This window comes from Sceloporus undulatus, chromosome 4, assembly GCF_019175285.1.
Source record: "Sceloporus undulatus isolate JIND9_A2432 ecotype Alabama chromosome 4, SceUnd_v1.1, whole genome shotgun sequence".
In the NCBI taxonomy this organism is placed as follows: domain Eukaryota; kingdom Metazoa; phylum Chordata; class Lepidosauria; order Squamata; family Phrynosomatidae; genus Sceloporus; species Sceloporus undulatus.
This window is the reverse complement of record NC_056525.1, coordinates 134,403,488-134,427,891: the sequence shown is the minus strand read 5'-3', so window position 1 is coordinate 134,427,891 and position 24,404 is coordinate 134,403,488. Positions and strand designations below refer to the sequence as shown.

The 24,404-nt window shown below is 44.1% G+C and overlaps 1 protein-coding gene across 2 annotated transcripts; it reads left to right on the top strand.

Annotated features, from left to right (window-relative positions):
* Nucleotides 1–4,768: 4,768 nt before the first annotated feature.
* Nucleotides 4,769–24,336, top strand: RELL2 (RELT like 2). Of its 2 annotated transcripts, XR_006103584.1 has the most exons (9): nucleotides 4,769–4,878; nucleotides 7,610–7,826; nucleotides 11,447–11,512; nucleotides 11,605–11,677; nucleotides 13,082–13,273; nucleotides 18,920–19,520; nucleotides 20,521–20,612; nucleotides 22,044–22,086; nucleotides 23,006–24,336. XR_006103584.1 is itself a non-coding variant. In XM_042464129.1 (8 exons), exons 2-7 carry the CDS (start codon nucleotides 7,616–7,618, stop codon nucleotides 22,083–22,085), a joined length of 1,185 nt encoding a protein of 394 aa, XP_042320063.1. In that variant the 5' UTR covers nucleotides 4,769–4,878; nucleotides 7,610–7,615; the 3' UTR covers nucleotide 22,086; nucleotides 23,006–24,336. The 2 variants fall into 2 exon arrangements, 1 of the variants encoding a protein (XP_042320063.1); XM_042464129.1 differs by lacking the exon at nucleotides 20,521–20,612.
* The last annotated feature ends 68 nt before the right edge of the window (nucleotides 24,337–24,404 follow it).

Below are 24,404 nucleotides of genomic sequence, written 5' to 3'. Positions count from 1 at the left end.
TCTAGCAGTCTATACCTTAATTGCCATTGCTATTTCCTGTAGAATCTTGGAATTTCTTGTTTGGTGCTTAGAATTCTTTTCCAGAGAACTGTCCTTTTGTAATTCAGGAGAAGCCAATAGAGCATTCCAAGAACCTGTTGCTGTTTGTTGTTATGTATTTTCAAGTCAAGTTCAACTTATTGCAGACCTATACTGGGGTTTTCTTGGCAAGATTTATTCAGAGGAGGCATGCCATTACCTTTCCTTAAGGCTCACAATGTATGAATGGCTAAAGGTCAGCTAGTGGATTTCAGTGGTTGAATTAAGATTTGAACTCTGCTTTCCTGGAGTCTTACTCCAACTTTCAAAGCACTATACAGGCAAGCCTCAGTTGACAAAACCTCTGACCAGTCTTTGTATAGGAATCCAGACTCATCCTCTTTCTTGTCCTCAGTCTACCTGGATGATTTTTTAAAAACATCATCGGTAAGATGGTTAAGGGGACTGGCAAAACACAATGTTGTAGTAAGCAATACAATAAAGTTTGAGCTGGGAAAGAATAGGAATCTATTCCAGCCAATCCTACTGTAGTTGTGTGTGCCTGCTGGTAAAGGTAAAGGTAAACAGCAGCTGCTTCTAGAATCCCCTACTGAGTTTGCATGAGGAGCAGACAGAGAGAAGAGGGGAGAGCAGATACACCTGCCTCCCCAGCTCTCCCCAGCATGTTAAAAATCATCAGTCTAGAATTTTGTCCACCAAAATAGACATCATAAGTGGAAGAAGCACCCACTGGAGGTTCAAAATGTTTTATTATTTTTATTATTCATGCAGGACTTGCCAGACCTGGCTCTCTCACCTGTGCATATTGCTATGTTTGAATAAAGCATTTCTGAAATGTTGAATTCCTCTTCTTTCTGGTAGTGCAGAAACTTATTTCTGTTCTTTCCATGTTATTGGTGTTCTGGTACAATTTGAGTCTCCTTTATCCCATATTCCAAAATATCCCATAAATCAAAAGTTTCTTCATGGATGGTTGAGATAATGACACTTTTGCTTTTTGTTGGTTCAAAGTACACACATTTTGTTTCATGCACAAAATTATTATCATTAAAAATATTGTATAAAGTTACCTCCAGGCTATGTGTATAAGGTGTATATGAAACATAAATGAATGTCATGTTTAGGCTTGGGTGTAACCTCCAAGATATCTCATTATGTCATTTTATGCAAATATAGGTATTCCAAAATGATTTTTAAAAAAATCAAAAATACCAGTGGTCCCAAACACTTTGGATAAGGGAGACTCAACCTGTACCAAATTTTCTGTTAAAAAAAGTAAAACCCAAGAACACATCTACTTTAGTAACTGCGGTGTACCTGTACCATGCTGGATGAGGACCTGAACAAAGTACATGTCTCTGGATTTTATAGGTTAGAGCCATGGCTGATAAAGTGGATCTAACTGCTATTGTTGTGTAATGTGGATATACCAACAGTTGCAGCCTTTTGTGGATTCACGTATTCCACAGGACCCTAGGTAACTCTGTTCTAGGACTGGCCCTTCATATCAGGGAAGTTACATCCACTGATTCAACCATCCACAGCTTGAAAATATTTTAACAAATATCCAAAAAGCAAACTTTGGTTTTACCATTTTATGTCAAGGACGCCATTTTATTTTGCCATTGGACCTGAGCATCCACACGGAGCAGTCCTGGAGCCAAACCCCAGCAGATACCAAGGACCCTCTATATCACCTACAAGTTGCTGCACTGCTGCACTGGGCTCAGTGACATTAGATGTTGTGATTCTTCTTAGTGCTTGATCATTTAGTACATTTCTGATTGAAAATGCCTGGGGAAAAAATTAATCATAGGACATAGGAGTTTTGGTGTTCCAGTTTTCCAGATCATTTTAGAGAGAGCTCAGCCTCCCTTAGCTTAGTCTGGCCGGGAGGGGGGCATTTAAGCTCCTCTCATTCTAGTGCCCATGCCAGTTACATTCATATACTTGTTTTGTATTAAATGCAAATGGGGCCCACACACTGAAAGGTATAGTAGAGCTGTGCCACGACTCCTACCTTGACAACTATGCCCATGTGCATAAAGACCTACATGTGTAGGCTGGCACTGAAACTGGAAACAAATCCCATTACAGGAAAGCCATGCTACCTCCTTCAATGTATGGACTTCCTTGATGTGAGTTAAATATGAAGGGGACTATTAAAAAGTGATTGTGTTGGAAACTAATTCCTACCAAGGGGAATAACATGCATACATGTGGGGAATCCCACTTATGCTGATGAGAAGACATTTCTCTTCTATGTTCACAGCCTCAAATTGAGGTCTGGGCTTGTATCTGGGTTGTCCCACTCCAGACTGCATGTTCTTGTTCACAAACAAATTCTCTTCATGTGCAAAGCAGGCATATCAGGAAGAAGATGAAAGAACAATTCTGCTTGACATGTTTATTTCTTATGGGGCAAGATCTTATTTTCTTACAGAAAATGGCCTTTCTCCATTCATTTGCAATCTAAAGCAGTCCAGCTCACACACATGCTTAGTCACTCAGTGGAGCTAGACCTGAAAAAGAAGGAGCTGAAAAGTGATTTGCACACTCTATCGAGATTTGCACAGAGCCCCTCAGAGGGGGCACAGAGTCCAGTAAGTAATTTTAAGGGATGTTGCAATAGGCTTTTCTCTCTTTCTGGGTGCAGGGTGACTAGATGTCCTAACCCCAGAAGGACAACTAGGCACCACACAATGTAGGGCATTTGCACGTAGGACCTGGAAACTATGCCCTATGACGAGAGACTTAGGGAGCTGGGTAGGTTTAGCCTGAAGAAGAGAAGGTTAAGAGGTAATAGGATAGCCCTGTTTTTAAGTATTTGAAGGGGGCTCATACTGAGGATGGAGCAAGCTTGTTTTCTGCTGCTGTAGAGAAGAGGACACAGAACAATGGATGCAAGCTACAGGAAAAGAGATTTCAGCTCAACATTAGGAGGAACTTCCTGACAGTAGGAGCTCTTCAACAGTGGAATATGCAGCCTTGGAGTCTTCTTATTTGGAGGTGTTTTAAAAAGAGGCTGGATGGCCATGTGCTTTGATTGTGAGAATGGGGTTGGACTGGATGGCCTTTGAGGTATCTATCTATCTATCTATCTATCTATCTATCTATCTATCTAACCATTGGGGCTAATTTCGGCATTAAAGAGAGATTAAAACGCATTTAAAGCATCCTGCAAATACAGCGAAAATGGCAAGTAGTTGCATGAATGATTGTCACACACAGTCGCGCAAATAAAGTGATATCGGACATGTGGTATCACTGAAACCCCGAAAATAAAAAGATCCGCGTCAATGCTTCTTTCTGACCGCTTTAATGGTGGGTTTGGTGTGACATCATGTGGAATGGTTTCGCGTCATTTTTCTGGGACGTTCGTGGGACAGACTCCGGATCTCCTTTGTGCAATAAACAGACTGTATGACTGTATGACCTCAGAAAAGCCCTCCTGGAAATGTAAAGCCACGCTTCTTAGTCCTGCTCAAAACTGGAGGGGCATTTTGGAATACCTCCTGGACAGAAGGTTGAAATGTAGGGCAGGCCCTGGAAAAGGAGGATGTGTCTGGTAGGAAGTAGAGAGGGGGTGCGTGTTGTTGTTGTTAACTTTCTTTGTGTAGTTCTTGACCCATGCCAACCCTTCTGATGTGACATCTCCAGCCCCCACTGTCTTCTACTGCTCTACCCAGATCCTGCAAACTCATATTCATGGTCTCTTTATTAACAGAGCCCATCCATCTAGCAAGTGGCCTCCCTCTCTTTCCACCACCCTCTGCCTTTCCTAGAATTATTGCTTTCCCCAGCGATTCATGCCTTCTCGTGATGTGTCCAAAGTTTGGTCATCTTGGCTTCCAGAGAGATTTCTGGCTTGATCTGTTTTGGCTGTTCATGGGATCCTCCGCACTGTCCTCCAGCACCCTATCTCAAATGAGTTGATTTTTCTGCTAGCATCTTGGGTCTCACTTTGGGAGAAAGACAGGATAAAAATAAAATAAAATAAAATAAACAAACAAATCTTTCTTAACTGTCCAGCTCTCACATCCATAAATGGTAATAAGGAATACAGTGTGGCTTGTATGAGAAACTGGAGCGTGTCCAAAAGAGGGCGACTAAAATGGTGAAGGGTCTGGAAACCATGCCCTATGAGGAACGACTCAGGCAGCTGGGGATGTTTAGCCTGGAGAAGAGAAGGTTAAGAGGTGATATGATAGCCCTGTTTAAATACTTGAAGGGGTGTCATATTGAGGAGGGAGCAAGCTTGTTTTCTGCTGCTCCAGAGAACAAGACCCGGAGCAATGGATGCAAGCTCCAGGAAAAGAGATTCCACCTCAACATTAGGAGGAACTTCCTGAGAGTAAGAGCTGTTCCACAGTGGAACACACTCCCCCAGAGTCTCCTTCCTTGGAGGTCTTTAAACAGAGGTTGGATGGTTATCTGTTGGGGATGCTTGGATTGAGAGTTCCTGCATGGCAGAATGGGGTTGGACTGGATGGCCCTTGGGGTCTCTTCCAACTCTAGGATTCTGACTTTTGTGCTCAGTTGTATGTCTTGGGAGATGCTCCTGCCCCCAACCATCCTCCTTCCCTACTTCTGCCTGCTTTGGGGAAAGGAAGCTCATCCGAGTGGTACCTGCATCCCTGGTTGCTAGGCGACAGGGGCAGGGCTGGGAGGGGGGCTGGTCCTCTCCTCCTCCTCCTCCTCCTCCTCCTCCTTTTGGTCCAAAGGTGGGAGAAGAGGAGGAAGAGGAAGAGGCGGAGGCAGCAGATCTGGATGGCTGGGGAGAGCTCAGGGTCCCGGTGAGGCAGGAGGGGAGCCTGGGAAGGTCAGCAAAGGAGGCAGGTAAGGAGGGAGAAGAAGGGAGGCAGCCAGCAGCCCTGCTGCCTTGGACAAGGAAGGAAGGATGCGCTGCGGCAGAGAGGCAGTGTCCTTGGCCAAGGCAGGAAAAAGGGAAAGCCAGGCAGCCCTCCTCCTCAGGGCCCCTCTCTCTTGGGAAGGCACCTTGGGAGACCTCTGGTGCCTTTCTCCTCAGAGCCCTCCCAAAAGGGAAGCAGAGAGGATGCTCCTCTCCTGGGAGGAAAGCATCTCTGCCTCAGGGTGCCCTTGGAGAGCTCCTGCCCTTTTGCCCTTGAGGAGAGAGCCAGAGACAGGCAAAGGGTACCTTTCTCCAAAGTGAGCAGGGGCCCCTACCCCAAAGGAGGACGTAAGGCTCCGCAAAGTGGAGGTGAAAATGGAGGGCACGGCCAAATAACAACCCAAAACACTCCTATCAAGAAGTCGGAGGCTTTCCATAGGTTTTTTTTGTGTGGGGGTGTTTCGGGCTCTGTGGCCATGTTCTAGAAGACTTTATTCCTGATGTTTCGCCGGCATCTGCGGCTGGCATCTTTGGAGAATGCTGGCACGGGAGTGAGTGGGGTGTGTGTGTGTGTGTGTGTGTGTGTGTGTGTGTATATATATATATATATATATAGTTTGACCCTGGGTTGGGAGTAGAGATTTATTCTGTCAACCAGGGACGTAGCCAAGGGGGGGGGATCCTTGGGTTTCGGACCCCTCCCTTCCATTAGAAAAATGAATGGTGTGTGCTGCTGTGCCGCCGCACCCAAGCCCCATTATAATGGTGGCACTTAGTCTGGACCCCCCCTTCCTAAAATTTTGGCTACTTCCCTGTGTCAACAAAACAATACACAGATTAACATGAAATCATCCCTCCCAAACTAGGGTCACACAGTATGTGTATGTATATATACGCATGCACATACGCATTTGTCCCTCCATATTCGCTAGGGTTAGGGGCACAAGACCCCCGCGAATATGGAAAAACCGCAAATAACAACAACACCATGTTTTTAACCCGAGAGGACACCTCTCTAGGGATCTCTAGGTCCTCTGGTGCAACAAGGCTTTCAGTTAGATTGTACCTCTGTTGGCCTATCAAAATGTGCTCCTTGGTATGCCAAACTCCTTTTCCAAACAAGCTACCCACAATACTTAAATAATATAACTAACTTCAAACAGAGACGTGTCTTCACAGCCCTACGCTGTCAGTCTATGGCCACGGATGTGGTGCAAGGGCGTTACCAAAGGACCATGTGGGAAGAAAGAGCTTGCCCATGTGGTTCCAACACTGTTGAAGACCTATCTCATTACCTCTTGGTGTGTCAAATTTATAAAGACATAAGAAATGCCCTATACAAAGAATTAGGATTGGTATCAAACATCTATGACTCTGATTCACATTTAATCGTTTTGTTACTAGGGGACACCGAAACATGTATCTCTGAAAAGGTAGTCTGTTTTGCTTTTAAAGCATCAGTCATAAGGAGGAAGCACTGTAAAGATGATGGTTGGGTTACAGGATAGATCTGAATCTCCACTATCCCTGAATATTCCCAGCTCTGTAATTCAACCGTATGTAGTCTCAGTGTATCTGCTTTTATGCCTATCTAGATTTATCTGAGCCCTCATTTTTTTCTTTGCCTTACTCTGCGATATTCTGTTTTAAAGATGATTTTAACTTCGTAAGCAATGTATTATTTTATAATGTATTTGATGTGTTTTATTTTTTATTTTTTTATGCTTTTTATGGATTTTTACAATGTATGGATGTTATACTTGTTTTGACGGATTGCTTTCTTTTTGTAATGGCAAATGCTACACAAATAAACTTACTTACTTACTTACTTACAGTGCAACTCTGTGGTCAACATCCGACAGACATTGACCATAGAACTGTGCTGGAGGAGCAACAAATGCCTAGTGGAGCATTATCTCTAGGAATCTTTAGGTCTTTCAGTACAACTTTTAGTTAAAGCTGACCATAGATTTGCACTGGAGGACCTAGATATTCCTAGAGGGAACATATTAATCAAATCAGTGAATAATCAGATCCTCAAATATCAAAGCCACAAATATAGAGGAATGAGTGTGTATACACACACACACATACACACACACACACACACACACACACGTACCCCACTCACGTCCATGCCAGCATTCTATGAAGATGCCACCCACAGATGCTGGCGAAACAAACTCTTCTAGAACATGGCCACAGGGCCTGAAAGCCCCACAAAAAACTACTCATATAAAGAACACTTCATTCTTAAAATGGTGGACGTTTTGGAGTCCCCCCTGGACAGAAGGTTGCACTGGAGGACAGGTCCTGGAAAAGAAGGATGTCTTGTCACCCTGCCTTTTGTGGGGTTTGTGTTAAAGCTCCCTGAAGAGAGGTAAGCAGAGAGACTCCTCAGCAGAAGCAGGCTGCTGTTCCCCAGGCAGGGCCTTTGGGAAAGATGGCGGTCAAGGTAATGGCAGTGGTGAGTGAACCCAAAAACACAAAGAAGAACCTGCACCATGGGACAAGTAGGAGTCCAGGTTTGGATGAGTGAAGGCAGAATGTGGTTCCCAGATGTGGTTCCCTCTCAGATAGGGAGAAAAGGGAGAAAGGCCTACTGCAGACCCTCCAACATCCTTTACAATTACTTATTGGACTCTCAGGGGCTCCATGCAAGTCTCAATAGAGTTTGCAAATCTCTGAGACCTCTGAGCTGTCTCACTTCTCTCCTAGGTCCGAATGTCAGAGCAGAACGGCACTAAGGATGACGATGAGGACCACCATGAGCACAGCTTGTATATGCTGGTCCTGCTGGTCCTGGTCTTCTTTGCCATGGGCCTGGTGGGACTCCTCATTTGCCACGTCCTGAAGAAGAAAGGCTACCGCTGCCGGACTTTCCGCGATGAGCTTGAATGTGACAACAAGGAATCGCTGACCCCAATGGAAGATGGTAAGTAACAAGGAGAGCAGGAATCTTGGCTGTGCCACAGACTTTCTGTCCTCTCACAAGGTGCAAAGCCAATGTGATGATCAGTTCTGTTGAGATCCAAAGCAGTCTCTGAACTTCAGAAGCCAAGAGCAGTTGGGTAAGGAGGACCTTAATAATGCTGTATCAGAAATACCTTCACACCTCATGTGGCGGTTGGTGGCTCGCATGTCATTGAGGTTGTGAGTCCTTTCCAGGTTTTGGCTAGCTTTAAAGGCACTTTAAAGAATTCGAGATCCCGGACCCATTCAGGAACAGCTTGGAGTCTAAGTGGATTTAAAGTGGATTAAAAACTGGAGTGGATACTCTGCTCCGCTAGCATAGGAGCCATCAGCTGCCACTGGCCATATATTTGAGTAATGGAAATGCCTCATACTGCCGTTTTAGGATGCCCCTGGAAAAAATATGACTTTATTGGTACTTTACTCTTCCAACCTATGAAGTGATTGGGTGTGAGCTGCTGCAGTCTGCCAAGTGCTCAGCTGGGCCAGAAGCTCATCCCGCTCAGCAGCTCCCTCCCTTTTCAGTTTCATGACTGCTTTTGTTTTGCTCAGTGTCATGTTCACCTTTCTTTGCACTTCAGTTCCCAGCCTGCTCACAAATCTCTCCATATTCAGTAGAAGGTATTTATTTATTTAGTGTAGAAGATTATTCATAGGTTGAACTGAACTGAATTGTAGCCATTAGCAGTCTTTTTCTCATTTAAGATAAATTGACCCAAAGCTAAATTGAGCTTCCCAGATTAAAGCAAAAATGCATTTAGCTTTCCTGCCTGCTCTGCAGTTCCACATCTTATTTGCACATGGCTTAAAATAACCTAATAAATCGGAGTTGGTAGATAGCTCAGTCATAAGAACCTGCAAAATGTTATGCTTGAACTAATGGACTTCAGGGGGACTTCTCTCTCAGTAGGCCTACATAGCATGAATTAGTAAATGTCTCTCTTTTTTAAAATTTTCAAATGCTGGCCAGTACTAATGTACAAATCAGTCCTCAGCAATCACAGAAAATTCACAGTCTTTCAATATTACCTGCTTTACAGAATTTTTTTTTCCAGTAGGGAATTAAAGTAAGTTTAAAGATTTCATGATGTGTCTTCTAGAAAAGCTATACAAACTGGCTTAGAAAAGCATCACAAAATTTAAAAGATTTTCAAATAAGAACTGTAAAGCATAGTTTTCAGCTAACTTCAGCAAGCTTTTCTGTTTCTCACAGTAACTAAAAAAGTGTTGCCATTATAGGTAAGACTCATAGCCACTCACTTTTTTAAGCCCAGGGCTTTATTTTTTTTTTAAATATTTTATTTTATTTTTTTACTTATATGCCACCTGTCTCCCAAACTGGACCCAACGCAGCTCATAAAAGATGCTCAAAAACAGTACAACTTTAAAAACAGAATTAAAAACATTACACCAATACAACAAGTTAAAAATATAAAATTGTTAAAAACATATTAAGACAAAGAAGGAGGAGTAAAGGCAGGCCTAATATTAAACTTTATAGGTCATGACCAGCACTTTGAGTTGTGCCTGGAAACACATTTGTAGCCAGTGAAGCTGTTTGAATAATGGGGTTATATGCTCTCTTGAACAGGCACCAGTCAGCCTTCTGGCTGCAGCATTCAAGACCCACAGAAGTGTCCAAACCATTTCCAAAGACAGCTCCATGTAGAGTGCATTACAATAATAATGGCATGTGTCACCATAGCCTGATCTGTCCCAAAGAACAGGCATGGCTGGCACTTTAGTTTTAACTGTGTAAATGCACTCCACTGCTAAAACCTGGGCATCCAGGTTTAGAGCTGATTCCTAGAGACCACCTAAGCTGCGAGCCTGAGATTTCAGGGGGAGTTAACCTGATCCAGCACAGATAGAGCTCCTATTCCCTTATCTGCCTTTCGACTGACCAGGACCACCTCTGTCTTGTCTGGATTAAGTTTCAATTTAATCCAGCCCACTACTGGTTCAGTACAGAGACACCTTTTTTGAAATCAAATGGGAAGGAGAGACAGAATAGGTTGTCATCAGCCTACTGGTGACACCACACCTCAAAACTCCAGATGATCTCTCTGAGTGGTTTCATGTAGATGTTGAATAACATGGGGGACAAATCCCTGAAGGATTCCACAGATCAACAGCCAAGACTCCAAACAAGAGTCTCCCAATAATAATCCACTCACCATTTCAAAGCATAGGGAGTATATAAATCTCTAGTTAAAACAGCTTCACTGGCTACCATAAGGTTTACAGGAACAATTCAAACGGCTGGTTATGATCTATAAAGCCCTATATGGTTTAGGTCCAGACTATCCGAAAGGCTGTATCTCCCTATATGAAGCTGCCAGAGTTGTAGGATCTACAGGGAGAACTGCAGGAAAAGAGATTCCACCTCAATATTAGGAGGAACTTCCTGACAGTAAGGGCTGTTCGACAGTGGAACAAACTCCCTCGTAGTGTAGTGGAGTCTCCTTCCTTGGAGGTCTTCAAGCAGAGGCTGGATGGCCATCTGTCAGGGATGCTTTGATTGTGATTTCCTGCATGGCGGGGGTTGGACTGGATGGCCCCTGTGGTCTCTTCCAACTCTATGATTCTATGATTCTATGAGCATTCTCTCAGACCCACGGTCATCACAGACCCATCTAGTAAAGACATACAAGGGAGCCTTCTCAGTGGCTGCTCCCACCCTCTGTGGGTCCTCTCTGTAGTCTCTTGTTGCTGACATGAGGTGTGTTCTTTATTTTTAATTTTCGCATGCCTTTTAATGATTTTATACTGTTTTAATGTGATTATTTTTAATTGTCTTAAAAATTTTATTGTTAGGCTTTAGTTGATTCCTTTTGTGAGATGCTTAGGGTCTCACTCCATGAGAAAGGTGGCAAATAAATAAATACATAAATAAATATTACTTGACATGTAGAATTATCACATAGGTTCATCTAATTGTTTATAGTGAGAGCCATTTGTATGAAAGTGGTGAGTTGGCAAGAACTATAGGTTCTCCTTAGGAAAAAAATATGGGTGCAGGAGTGACTATCCTCCCCTAGACTCCCTGAATGGAACCCTTGCATTCTGGAGGCATGGAGATTGCTATTTGTTCAACTAGATAGAGGTTCTTCCCATGTCAGTGTTTTTTTTGCAGTTAAGTTTTCCTCATTTTACAGTCGGCCCTTGTTGTCTGCAGGGTTATCCCCGCAGATACCAAAATCCACAGAAGCTCAAACCCCATTGTCTGCAGTGGTGGCACAGCCATTGGGGGACAATGGAACTTTGCCCCCCCCCTCCGGACTGCCTGAAGCCCACCTCACCATTCTCACCATGGCTCCTCTTCCTGCTCCTTCCTTCTCTCCCCCCCCCCACCCACTCTGGCCGCTGTGGCCATCCTTCCTCCTCCTCTTCCTCCTTCCTCCTCCTCTTCCTCTTCTGCCCTCCCTCATGGGCTTGCTGTCTGCGGATGCTGGAATCTGTGGATGGCAAATCCGTGGATATGGAAGGCCTACTGTATTGCCCCATATCTCTGGGAAGTCTATTCTGGTGTCATAAGAGTGCCTAAGTTGTTCCACTTACTACCACATGTTTTATTTTCAGATGAGGATGAAGAGCTGAATGAAGACACTGTAGAGAAGATAGTGAAGTGTATCATTCAGAATGAAGGTGGGCTTAACCTTGGCTTCATTATGGGGAATCCACAGCATTTGAGAGCCTTGCTTTGACACACTTCTGGTTTTTTCCCCCCACTTTGTTAGCCAATGTGGAAGTCCTGAAAGAGATGCTGGGGGAAGGTGATGCTGATCTTCAACTGCCGGTGCCTGTGCCCAGGTGAGGAGAGGTTCCATGTTCATTTTGGTGCCAATCACATTTTGGGAATGTCTGTTCATGTCTTCTTTTCTCTTTCAAGTCGCATTCATTCTGAATAAATGGGTTAGAGGCCACATGTCACCGAGGAAGAGCTTAGAAGACTAAAGCTCTTTTTTCTGTGTAAAAAGGAAACCTTAGATCAAATGCCCTCAATTATATTCTCATTGGCATCTTTTGCAGTTCAAGATGTGGCTGGTGTCTGAGGCAGAAAATTAAAATGGAATCTTCCTTCCCACAGTCCTTGCTGGCTTCTCTTCATTTCTTGCACAGCTCCCATTAATTATCTAGGGAACCAGGAGGATAAGTATGTGGTGAACTGAGTCCCAAGGATATTATTTGTTGCACCATGTGATACATGGGAGTCCCTTCATTTATCCAAGCTTTCCTCCTAGATAAGAAAGGGTTAAATGTTGGAGGAGGTACATTTTAATGAGGGTTACATCACAGGTGATGAAATGCCAACTGCCCGATGAAATGAGGAGTTGGGCAGAAGCCCGACCCTTTGAGATGCTTCTCAGAGAGGTTTTGAAAAGCTTGGATGCAACATGAGGCTTGAGTCCGTCTTAGTCTGCCTTTGAGTGTCTGCCTTTGTGGATCTACCTGCCTGAAGCAGACCACGAAGAAGTCGGTGGAGCTGGACAATGGAGTCCAGACTCCCAGCTATCCAGAAAGACCAAGAACTAAATCCCATCTGATATGTGAGTAAGATTAGGAACATGTACTTCTAGTCAGTGGCATTAGATTTTTGGTTTGTTTTATTGGTTTGGCTGAAATGACTGTACTCTGTAACTTACACTTTCTCTCAGTACCTGTAGGACACGTTCGTCCTGCATGTAGCGATATCGTTTTGCCCTAGAACAACTTAGTTGGAATAAAGCTTTTCTTTAAAGTACTCTGCCTCTTGCACTCCTTTTTTTCATGTGACTTTAGCTTGGCTAGTTCTTGCTTAAGTTGAGGAGGGAAAGTATTTGTGAAATTCTCCAGCAAAGTCCTGATGTGTTGCTGCGGGCAAAAGGAGAGGGTAATTCATCAAGTGGTGGCAGCAGCAAGCTTTATTTAGATAAAGAATTGGTGTCAAGGGGTCCCATCCACCTCAGCAGAGTGGAGGAGGAGCCAGAGAACCTTCATGTGGTGGCCATAACATTGTGGAAGCATTTGGTCCTGTGTTCTCAGAACACCATTAATGAAATCCAGAGCTTTCTTGTAAGATGAAAGACTGACCCAACCTTCTGGTATGACTCCCTTTGTGCAGTGGCTTATTAGTTTCTGCTGTGAGGATTGCCTCTGAGTATATCTCAAGGACTAGGTTGGTTGTTCCAAGTTCTAGTGCTGTGACAATGATTGTCCTTTTCTTTTTTTCTCTAGTGGCCTCTGTCCACATCGAATGAGCCAAGATGGTGGACTACCCCATCACCATACAGTGCACTTGGGCTCAACTCAAGCACCTTGCATTCACTGCAGTAAGAAAAAAAGGCACTCGCTGCATCGTCAGGGACGCTCCAAAGAGGGCAAAGGCAAGATGCATCCTGGGGAGACCACTGTTTTTTCTGTTGGCAGGTGAGTCTCCCACTTCACTGAGCAGAGTTATTAGTGATAAGTGATGAATGTAAATAATACCTTTTACTGAGCTATAGGAGATATTGTGTTTGCTTTATTTATTCACATAATACAGTATATTCCACCCTTCTTGTGCTGCCATGCTACTCAAGGCACCCAACAATACCATATATACTCGACTATAAGTCGACTTCATGTATAAGTCGAGGGCAGGTTTTGGAGCCATAATTATGGATTTTGATATGATTTGTGGATAAGTCGAGGGTAAAATTTAGGGCCATGTAACAAAGGATGTAAAGGATGAAGCAAAGGAAAACAATGCCAAAGAACTTACAAAATTCCAGGAGATATCACTGTTTGTGCTCATATTAAAAGCTGGATTTATGAGAGAATAGAGGGAAGTCAGTGCTTCCAGGACAGATTACTCTCTTGCTTTTCACCAGGGGATGGTTCCTTTTTATATAAATAAGAGTTAAAGTGCAATACTATATTGACCCATGGATACATCAACTCAGGTTTTTGAGGTCACTTTTTTGACTAAAATTTCTAGACTTATACATGAGTATATACAGTAATTAAAAGCTGAAAAATACAGTAAAATCACAGAATAATATCATTATACCAGAAACTTATATAGCAGATAAAACATTGAATAACATTTATAAACCAAATGCCTACCTGGCATTCTGCTGGTGTATCGGCCACCCCGTGCATTAGCGGACTCCCTTAACGAGCTGACACAGCTGGTCGCTGAGTTGATGTTGGAGACGCCCAGGCTTCTTGTCCTGGGTGACTTCAACATCTCCCTCACGGCCAGCTATGTTCCACCCGGTGCGGCTCGGGAATTCATGGAGACCATGGTGGCCATGGGCCTGTCCCAGCTGATACAGGGTCCTACGCATTGTGCGGGTAATACTCTCGATTTGGTCTTCTGTTCGGATGCGGAAAATCCGTGGGTGGAAATAACTAATATTTCCCCCCTGTCATGGACGGATCATTTCCTGGTGGGGGTTAAAATCAAGGTCTCTACCCAGATCCCCCCCGGGGGTGGTGGACCTGTTAGGATGGTCCACCCTCGAAGGCTGATGGAACCCAAAAGGTTCCAGGAAGCCTTAGAGGTGCTCATGGTTGGCAGTGACGGCGACTCTATTGATGCCCTTACCGGTATTTGGAATACCGGTCTCTCTAGGGCTATACACAGCATCGCTCCCAAGCGCCCTCTCAGGCCTGCTTCCAAGTGTAAGCCCTGGTACACGGAAGATCTCCGGGCAAGGAAGTGGGAACTGCGATGGCTAGAGTACCGTTGGCGGAAACACCTTTGCTTAGACGATAAGGCTCTCCTAGCCCAACTATTAAAGGACTACGGAGAGGCGATAAGAGCAGCAAAAAATTCGTTCTATGGGGCTCGTATTGCGTCTGCAGAGTCACGTCCAGCAGAGTTGTTCAGAGTGGTTAGGGAGCTAACTCAGCTCCCTCCCGCCCTGAACCAGATCCTTGAACCTTCTAAGGCCTGCTGTGACCAATTTAATGACTTTTTTGCGGATAAAACCTCTCGTATAAGCGAAGGTCTTAATGCTGACATTCGAGCAGAACCTAGAGTAGAGGTATCCAGAGCCTCCGTGGACTCTATTAAACTGGATCGGTTTGAGTCGGTGAGTACCGAGGACGTGGACAAGATCGTCGGAAGTGTTCGGAAAACAACCTGCTCTCTCGATCCCTGTCCCTCGTGGCTAGCGGCCCAGGGGGGTCCGGCGGTAACATTATTGTTGCGCCGGATCATTAACACATCTCTGAGGGAAGGGCAATTTCCATCGGAATTAAAATTGGCCACTGTAAAACCTATATTAAAAAAGCCCTCCCTCGACCCCCTGGTACACAATAATTATCGGCCAGTTTCGCTGCTGCCATTCTTGGGTAAGGTGATCGAGAGGGTGGTTGTGATCCAGCTTCAGACGGTCTTGGATGAAACTGATTATCTAGACCCATTTCAAACTGGCTTCCGGGCGGGTCACGGGGTTGAGACGGCCATAGTCGCCTTGGTCGATGATCTCCGTCTGGGCATCGACGGGGGAAGCGTGTCCCTATTGGTGCTCCTGGACATCTCAGCGGCTTTCGATACCATAGACCATGGTATCCTTCTGGGGCGCCTGGCTGAGGTGGGAATCGGGGGCACTGCGCTCCAGTGGTTCCGGTCCTACCTCTCTGGGAGGTCCCAGATGGTGCAGCTGGGAGACGTGTGCTCCGACGAGAGACCCCTTAAAACCGGGGTCCCTCAAGGGGCCATTCTGTCTCCCATGCTCTTTAACATTTACATGAAACCGCTGGGAGAGATCATCCGGAGACATGGGGCGCGGGGTTATCAGTACGCTGATGACACCCAAATCATTTTCTCTATGTCTCCGACTGATGCAGTGACCAAGGATGGCGTCTCTCCTCTCGAGGCCTGTCTAGAGTCAGTAATGGGCTGAATGAGGGAAAACCGACTCAAGCTGAATCCAGAGAAAACGGAGGTACTTGTGATAGGTTCCCCTGGTCCAGGAATGGCGGTGGTTCCACCTGTCCTGAATGGGGTCACGCTCCCTGTGAAGGACTCCGTACGCAGTCTGGGGGTGCTTCTTGACTCGTCGCTTCACCTGACTGCTCAGGTGAATGCGACGGTCAAGAGCACGTGTTATCAGCTTCAGCTTATTCGCCAGCTGCGTCCATACCTGGCCCAGAGGGACCTAGAAACTGTTGTACATGCTCTGGTAACCTCGAGACTGGATTTCTGTAATGTACTCTACATGGGGCAACCCTTATACCAAACCCTGAAGCTTCAAATGGTGCAGAATATGGCAGCCAGGCTGGTCACTGTCGTTTCCAGGGCCAGCCACATAACACCTGTGCTGAAAGATCTCCATTGGCTGCCCATCCGCTTCCGGGCTCAATATAAGGCGTTGGTAATTACCTATAAAGCCCTAAATGGCTTGGGCCCAGGATACCTAAAGGACCGCCTCTCCCCGTACATTCCACCTCGCACCCTCAGAACGTCTGGGCAGCATTTACTGAAGGTACCTGGGGCCAGATTATCCTCCACCACACGGAAGACATTTTCCACTGCTGCCCCAGTCCTTTGGTACACGCTGCCCACTGAGCTCCACTTGACTACCACCCTGGCCCAATTCAGAAAGGACTTGAAAACCTTCCTGTTCCAACAGGCATTCCCCGATTAAAATCCTGTGGGCCTCCCTCCTCTTCCGTGGCCAAGAGGTTGGGCTATGGGGCTTTTTTGCCTGTTATTTTTATTGTTTGCATGGATGGTTTTGATATATCTGTATTTTAATGTTTTATGTACTGTTGTTTTAACCTTGCTGTAAGCCGCCCTGGTCGTAGGAAGGAGCGGGATAAAAATAAAAACTTTATTTATTATTATTTATTATTACCTAAAGAGGCATGTCTAATAGGCATCTGCAGTGTAGATGTCTATTGATGGGGTGGGGGAGTAAGAAGTCGATAAAGTTGAGGTTTAATTCCTTGATTTCTGCAAGCAATTCATTGTCAATAAATAGACAACAAAAATCATCTCATTACTAGTACTGTACCCTTAAAAAAAACACAATTGAAGACATAGAAACCATGCTATATTAAGAGAATATTGGGTAATGCAGTTCAGCAGATTTCAGTATCATTAAACAGATTTAAGCCAATAATGTAGATAAGGCTTTAGGTTGTCAAAACTCAGGGGAGATACAAATGGATGGCACCCGTTTTTGCCCCATGTTGGCTCTGCACAAACCTCACAGCGTGGCACCAACGTGCACCCTAAAAAGAAGTCACCTAGAGCAGCTTAATTTTTTGGAGCGCCATAATGGTGCTTGTGTGTATTGACACTGCCACTTCCTGCAAGTGCTGTTTGGGCATGTGGCAGCCAGTGTGGGTGGGGCACCGGCAAGATTGCACACCCCCCCTCCAGATCCTTAAAATTGACCCCAAGACGGTGCTTTTGGCTGTCTGTATCAGGCCTCAGTTTGTCTAGGCAGTGCTCTGTTTTTCTTAGAGCTGGTTAATTAAGCAATTTTTATTCCTAACAGTTTTGATTTGTGATTCCAGCAAAAGGTAATTATGATGCTTTTTAATAAAAGTCTTGTGGCTCCACAAAATGTAAAACCCCCAGATTTCTATACATTTCTTCAAAATTGATTTCTGTTGCATAGAGGTTTTTTTTAGCCAAGTGCCATTTTAAATTTTCCTTTCAGTTTCAGTAAAATATTCACTGACACTTTAAAATAATTGGTTTAAATATGTGGAGAAATACTTTTACAACCAAAAAATGTTCTGAGAAATATGATTTTTTAAAGACACCTGTCTGTTGTGAAGGACTAAACACTTCCCATTCAGCATGAGAATGGACCAGAAGGCCTAAATGCCCCCCGACCCTCTAGCATTCTTTCATTCCTAACTGAAAATAATTTTGCTCAGGAGTATTCCAACCTGCCCTGGTCCCTAGTACAACCAAAAGGATTTATAACTGCATATGTGCTGGCCTGCTTTTAAAAAAACAAAACACTAGGAAGGCCAGAACAGGGCTGGCAAGATTGCTCATGCATTAGATACATCCTGAAGGTGCAGATGGGAAGGGGAAAGGAAAGAAGGAGCAGTGGTTAGAAAGCTATGCTGGTGGAATGATACTAACAGAAGATCAAATTTTGAAGGAAAATATGGCATAACATAGGGACAGCAGTATTTGTATATCTGTGCTGATGGAGGCAAGTGCTAAAAGATTACTGGTGGTATGTGGATAGAAATGCAGGAGCATCCAATATTTGTGGGGACAGGCTAAAGAGATGTGGATGAGGAACAGAACTTTGTCCCAAAGTGTTCCATGTTTTCAGGGAAGGGGTGAGGAACCAGAAGGTACTAGAGAGGCTGGAGTGCTCCAGGCCTGTGTGCCAGCCTTCTGTTCTCATTCTGAAGTTTAAACTGCTCCCCTTTCCTAGCACATTATTTCATTGGGAGTATTCCGAGACAAAGGAACTTATCATACAGAGCCTTACTATGGGCAAAAGGTTCCTGGAGTATTCCTGAAGTGTGAAGGTGTGATAGTGTGCCATGCTTCTAAAACATCATCGAGGCGTCCCGCTTCTCTCCTGTCAACGAAGCGTTCGTGGAGCAGTCATTTTTTGAATAACAGAAGATCCCGTTATTCAAAAAATGGCTGCTTCGCGAATGATTGGCAGTGGGAGAGAAGCGGGACACCTCAATGACGTTTTAGAAGTGCAATGTGCTATCACACCTTTGCGCTTCAGGAATGCTCAAGGAACCTTTTGCCCATGGTAAGTGCCTCTGTGTGATAATCTCCATTGATGCGTACTGATGCAGGTTTCAAAGCTATTGAAAAACATCTGGGAAAGTGGCTGATAATTCTCTCCTCGAGAATCAGCAAGAAGAAGAGAGGCATCACTTTGTAAAAATATATACATAAAAATAACCAAGTGCTTTTCTGTTTTGTTTTCTGCTCTGGCAGATACTTCCCATCAGCCCCTTGGCTGACCCTCTAGGTTACAGGATCTTAGCTTCAATAGTCTTCCTAAAGCAACCCAAATGAAGGGACCTCTCAAAATAATTTCCCACTGCTGTTTGACCTGGCTTTTATTTTTCCTGTTCTAGATTCCATGTCACCCACATTGGGAAGAAACCTGCTTCCCACGAATCACAAGAAGAATCTCTCTCTGACAATAAGCAAAACCTTAGCTTCACAGATGCAGGCCAAGAGATCTGCAGCAATGAGAAACCCCACTGTGCGGGGTCTCAGAATGGAATAGTGCAGGTGGATGCTCTTCAGCAAGAAACATTTCAGCAGGCAGATTCACAGAGTCAAAAAGGACTGAAAGAAGATTGTGCAGATGAGTCAACTCAAGGGAATAATTTTTTAAATATGACAACAAATCCAGATGATTTAATGAATAGACCAGATAGGAAAGAATGTTCTAAGGTTAGCTCATTGCAACAGGCAGGCCTCCCAGGTACTGCAAAAAGCTGTACATCCGAGACAAACTGCTCTGTAGGACCCAGAAGACCTTGGTCAGAAGACCTGGAAAAAATCAAGAGGCTAGATGAAAAATCTGGTACCACTGAAGAAGAGGATATTCCAAGGGGAGCTAATGAAGTATCAGAAAATAACGGGGATCAAGTTCTTCAAACAGGATCTGGAGTCAGACTAGACATATCTGGATATGGGGTCAATAGTGCCAGCAGCATAGCACTCCAGGTAAATACTGTCATCTCATTCCTTTCCTTATTCTGCAATATTTTTCTGTTTCTCTTCTTGTCCACCAAGCACTAGAAGGGTATAGATTCAGAGTGGAAAGCACTACTGAGGTGCAAACACGTTTAATGGTTTATCATGTTTTGCTCCCGGTTTCATATCCACGTAGATGCAAAGCTTGGAGGGCATGGAATGGGCTGTGGGATGATTTTTACAAGGTCTGTCACCATAGTGGAGAAAGATAAATAGCCAGTGCATAACTGTATACATCTTTTGGAGATATTTTTCATGTTATTAAAAGGATGTGACATATTGATGAGACAAATTTGAAGGCAGACATGTTTTTGCTTAAAGGTGGGGTAGAGCGAGTGTGGCATTTGAACTACATGTAGTTCGCCAGGACCTCCAGCCTTTCAGTAACTCCCACACACCCTGAAAAAAATTCACTACCTCTGGAGAGCACAATTTCAAATTCAATTTTGTCCCCTACCCCAGGCCTATTTTAGTTCCTTCCCAAGCAGTTTTTAGAAACTGGAAGTAATAGAGGTTTTTGAAGCTGTGCTTTGCTATCTAGGGGGCAAAACCTTTTTTTCTGGGTAGAGGTATCTCAGGTGCTCAGCTCTCCAAAGTCCAAGAGAAGTAAAAAATGGAGCGCAGACCCTCAGAGGGTGCACTGATGTAAAGACTGAAGGGAAATGAATGTAGATGAAAGGAGCAAGAAAAAAACCTTTGCTAAGGCAAAGACCTGGTTTAATAACATTTTGGTTAACTACCTTGAGGTTTTCAATGAGCAAACAAACTGAAACCATCTGAAAAACAGGAGCGATTATATTTAAGATGTCTGCACAAAACGAGGCTGTCAAAGATGGCTGCCAAAGCATCTAAAGTCTATCTTTGAAGTGCCAAAAATGTAGAATAATTGCACACTATTTGAAATAGGGTGCTTAAGTATCAAGTATATTATTATTGTTTAAACTGGACTGCTTCATATTTGTTCTTACAGAATAACCTGGTGTTACGAAATAGCCAACCTTTCTTTGTTTTGAAAGAAGTAGTTTAGTGGAGAAGGGAAATGCAGCATACAACGTTAGATAGGTAGGTATAGGTGGAGCAGGAGAAAATGCTGCATGCTCTACCTGCTTGAATAGTCATTTTCAAAAATCAGTGCTGTTATTTTAGTGGCTGAGGCAGAAAAATCCAAATGTTACCACCATGGTGGTATAAATATAGTAACTGTAATTGACAGTTTCCTGCCTTTTAAGCTTACCCGCAAGCTGTGCCTAAGACATTCCATCTGTCATACCTAAAGGCATACCCTCCAAGTGTCCCCGTTTGGCAGGGATATACCCAATTCATCCTCTCTTCTTCCATTTTCCAGCTATTTTTAGAATGTCCAGATTTTTCTCTCCCGATCTCACTTGCTCCCTTTGTCCTCTGCTTACTTCAGTTGCTACAGACTGAGTTCATAGTGCAGAAGTTTGCATTCAATTAAGTCAGTGGTGTTAACTCAGTAGGGGGAAGAAGAGAGGAGTAGGGTAGAATCGTGTGCTCCCCATTAAGTTTGGGCAAAATGAAGCCTCTCCTGTGTGTTCTTCCTCATTTATATCTTTTGCCATCTTGGCCAAACTCTGATTTTACTTGCCCATGTGTTTTCATCTGCGAAATCTTGTAAGGTATGCTAAAGGTGCTTAGAAAGCCACTGTGGTGTAATAGTTTGAGTGTTGGACTAAGCCTCTGGGAGACCAGGGTTCGATTTCCCAGTTGGCCATGAAGCCCACTGGGTAACCTTGGGCAAGTCACATGCTTTCAGCCTCAGGGGAAAGCAATGGCAAATCTCCTCTGAACAAATCTTGCCAAGAAAATCCCATGATAAGGCTGTCATAAGCTGGAAATGACTTGAAGGCACACAACAACAACAATAACGACAACAAAATACTAAAGGTAGGGGCAGCACCCTGACATATCTTTATAAAAGATATGTTTCTTTGGAATACATGCAATACAGGGACAGGGAAAGGGGGAGAAGAAGGTATTTTGTTCTTCAAACATTTTAGTGAGTACACAGTGTGGGTCAGCAGGAGCCATTCATATTGCAACAGATAAAATAGTCCTTAGGCAAGAAATTCTTCCTGGCTTAAATTCATTGTTGCATCTCTCCCTCATCCACTTCATTAAGGACTAAACAATCACTACTTGTAAAAATGTTTTAGGGCTTCCTGATTAAGGAAAACAGATTCTTGCAAGACCTCTTATTCCAATGCTTGTGCCCACCATTCTGAAGCACCAGAGCTCCTCTCCTGCTTTAAATGGCCTAACTACACCCCCCTTAATCTATTTGTAGTGCCAGATAATTGGTCAAATCCTACTCTTAGCCAGTACAGTCCTAGGTAGCCCTAACATGTATTCCAGGACTGTTAGTACCTTTTGTACAAGCTTGTCTTAATCCTTATAGCATGGCTATCAGGGGGCTTTTCTTCATACAAACTAACCCCTTACTTGCAATTTTTTTTGCCTCCATTCCCCCAGGACCAGAGCTCAGTTCCGCAGGACTCGGGAGTCTCAGTGTGACGTAAGTTACATGCTCTAAGCTGTCAACATCAGGGACTGAGAGTGTGGGTTTCTATACACAACCACTCTCAGCTTAATGGTGGTGGGGGACAAATAAGTTTATACAGATGTAAGAACTACTTACATCCGATAAAAGTTTATACAGATGTAAGAACTACTTCATTTTTTTCTAGTTTGGCAATTTGTTGTGTATTTCTGGAGCACACCGAGTTCAGGTAAATGTCCCTGCTCTTCAAAGCAGCACTGAGCAAACTTTTACTCAGAGTGTGTTAACTTGTCATTAGTACTCTAAAGTGAGATACTGATTTTCAGCTGGTGGTTTCAGCTCACCATTGAGTGCAGCAGGAGTGTTTTAACTTGTATAAGCAAAGGAGAGAATGTGAATTCCATTGTAGGAGAAAGAATACACCAGAATAAGGCTTCAGCCCTAACTATGCCTGGCTGGGAGTAATACCTGTGGAATATGGTTGGATTTGTTCCTGAATAAACATGTGTAAGATTGCGCCGTTAGTATCCTGAAGCTCTCAAGGCAGCATGGTGCACATGGCTGCTGCTGCTGTTTGAGCAATTAGTGCCCTACATGTTTCTTTACCTCAGGCTGGATAAAAGGTGTCTATCCAGATGTTGATGCACTCCAGTTCCCATCAGACCTAGGCAGCTGGGGAATGGTGAAGGATGATGGGAAATTTAGTGCATCATTTTCAGTGCTTTGGCTAGCAGTTTGTCCAATATTTGATGGGAACGTTTTGGCCAGTAAAGATAGTAATCAGAATATCAGCTTGTGATGTGTACAGTGTATCAGTACTGGTGTGTATAGATCAGCACAACAGCAAGAAACTGGCCTGCAATATGTCTACACTGGTTTTTGCAGGTGTTAGTCATGATTCCTGTTCTCTCCTGTACCCACATTTCTCTTTCAGATTGCAACTGCTCTTGATTCAAGGCTGCAAACAGACCTGTCATCAGGGTTGCAAGAATGAAACAGCCAGATCAGATCAAGCCAGGCCTGGTCAAGAAGAGCTACATGGCACCTGGTGTGGCCTGTGTTGCTTCAACCAGTAAGACTATTGCACTTGACAAGAGCCTCATCCCCATTACAGTAGTTATCCAAACAGCAGAAGAAAAGCCATCCATAGGGACAGAACCTTACTGTGGAACATCCCACACATCTGGAAATTACAGCCTTCCTGTTCTCTTGAAAGCTTTGCTAAGGCTCATATTTTACAGTCATATATCGAGGTCAGGATCCATTAGCTTTCTTCAACAGGTCAAAATCCTCTTCTTCACTATGATGAGACTCACTATGTGGTGCTTTCAAGAATCCCAGACTTTTGTTTCATAACCTGAAGCTCTCAGCCACTGACATAGGTAACTGACTAAGTGAAATAATTTCAGCTCATTGCTCATCTCCCCAATATAACCTTTCCCTGGCAACTCTAGGTTATCCAGCCCTGAAGTGCCTCAGAATTATTCAGTTGTTGGTTAGGGCCCTTTTAGGGGAAAACTACATCCTGTTCCAGGCAGTACATTTCTGCAACAGCACAATTCTCCTGCATGCCAGTCAGATCTTGTCTGAAGGCGCTATTACAAGTTAAAATGCAACTCATGCTAAAAGCAAGAGAAAACAGAACTGGGGCAATGTGGGTGAAGTGATTATTCAGTTAAAGGGAAAAATCTCAGTTCTGCCCTCCCTTCTGGCATCTGGAACACAGGTGTTAGTAGTAGACAGCCTAGTTTTAAAGTTATTTGCATTGTGGTTAGGAAACAAGAAACTTAAAAGCTGTGTTAGGCTGGTAGCTAGGCCTTAGGCTATACCCAAACAGGATTAGCTCGGCAGTTTCCATTTTTTGCCTAGAGCAATAAGAACTATTACAGCCCAGGAACTTCATTTCCATTTTCTCTTGTTGAGCAGAGTTCTGCCTCATTTAGTTCAGGAGGAAGGCACTTTCCTCTGCACTGCAATAATGACACACAAACAGACATTTTCCTACCTGGTGGCTCAGACTGTGCTCTAGTTTTCACAGTCACATTAGCCCCTAAAGAACAGCTGCATACGCATTTTGATCTGAACTTTGATGTGGTCTTCAATGTAGTATATGCAGACAGTTTGGATGGAGTGGTGATGGGGGCAGCTTTGCACAGCACAAACATTGGAGATTTTAGCAGCAAATCTGGGTAACCTTTCCTGCACAGGAACAACCTAAGCCTGGAGACCAGCTTGTTCAGAAGAACTCCTCTGGATCCTTCCTGTCATGCTCTTCTGTATAATCCAGTCAATAAGCCATGACACTCTTCCTTCCCCTTCCACCATTTCACATT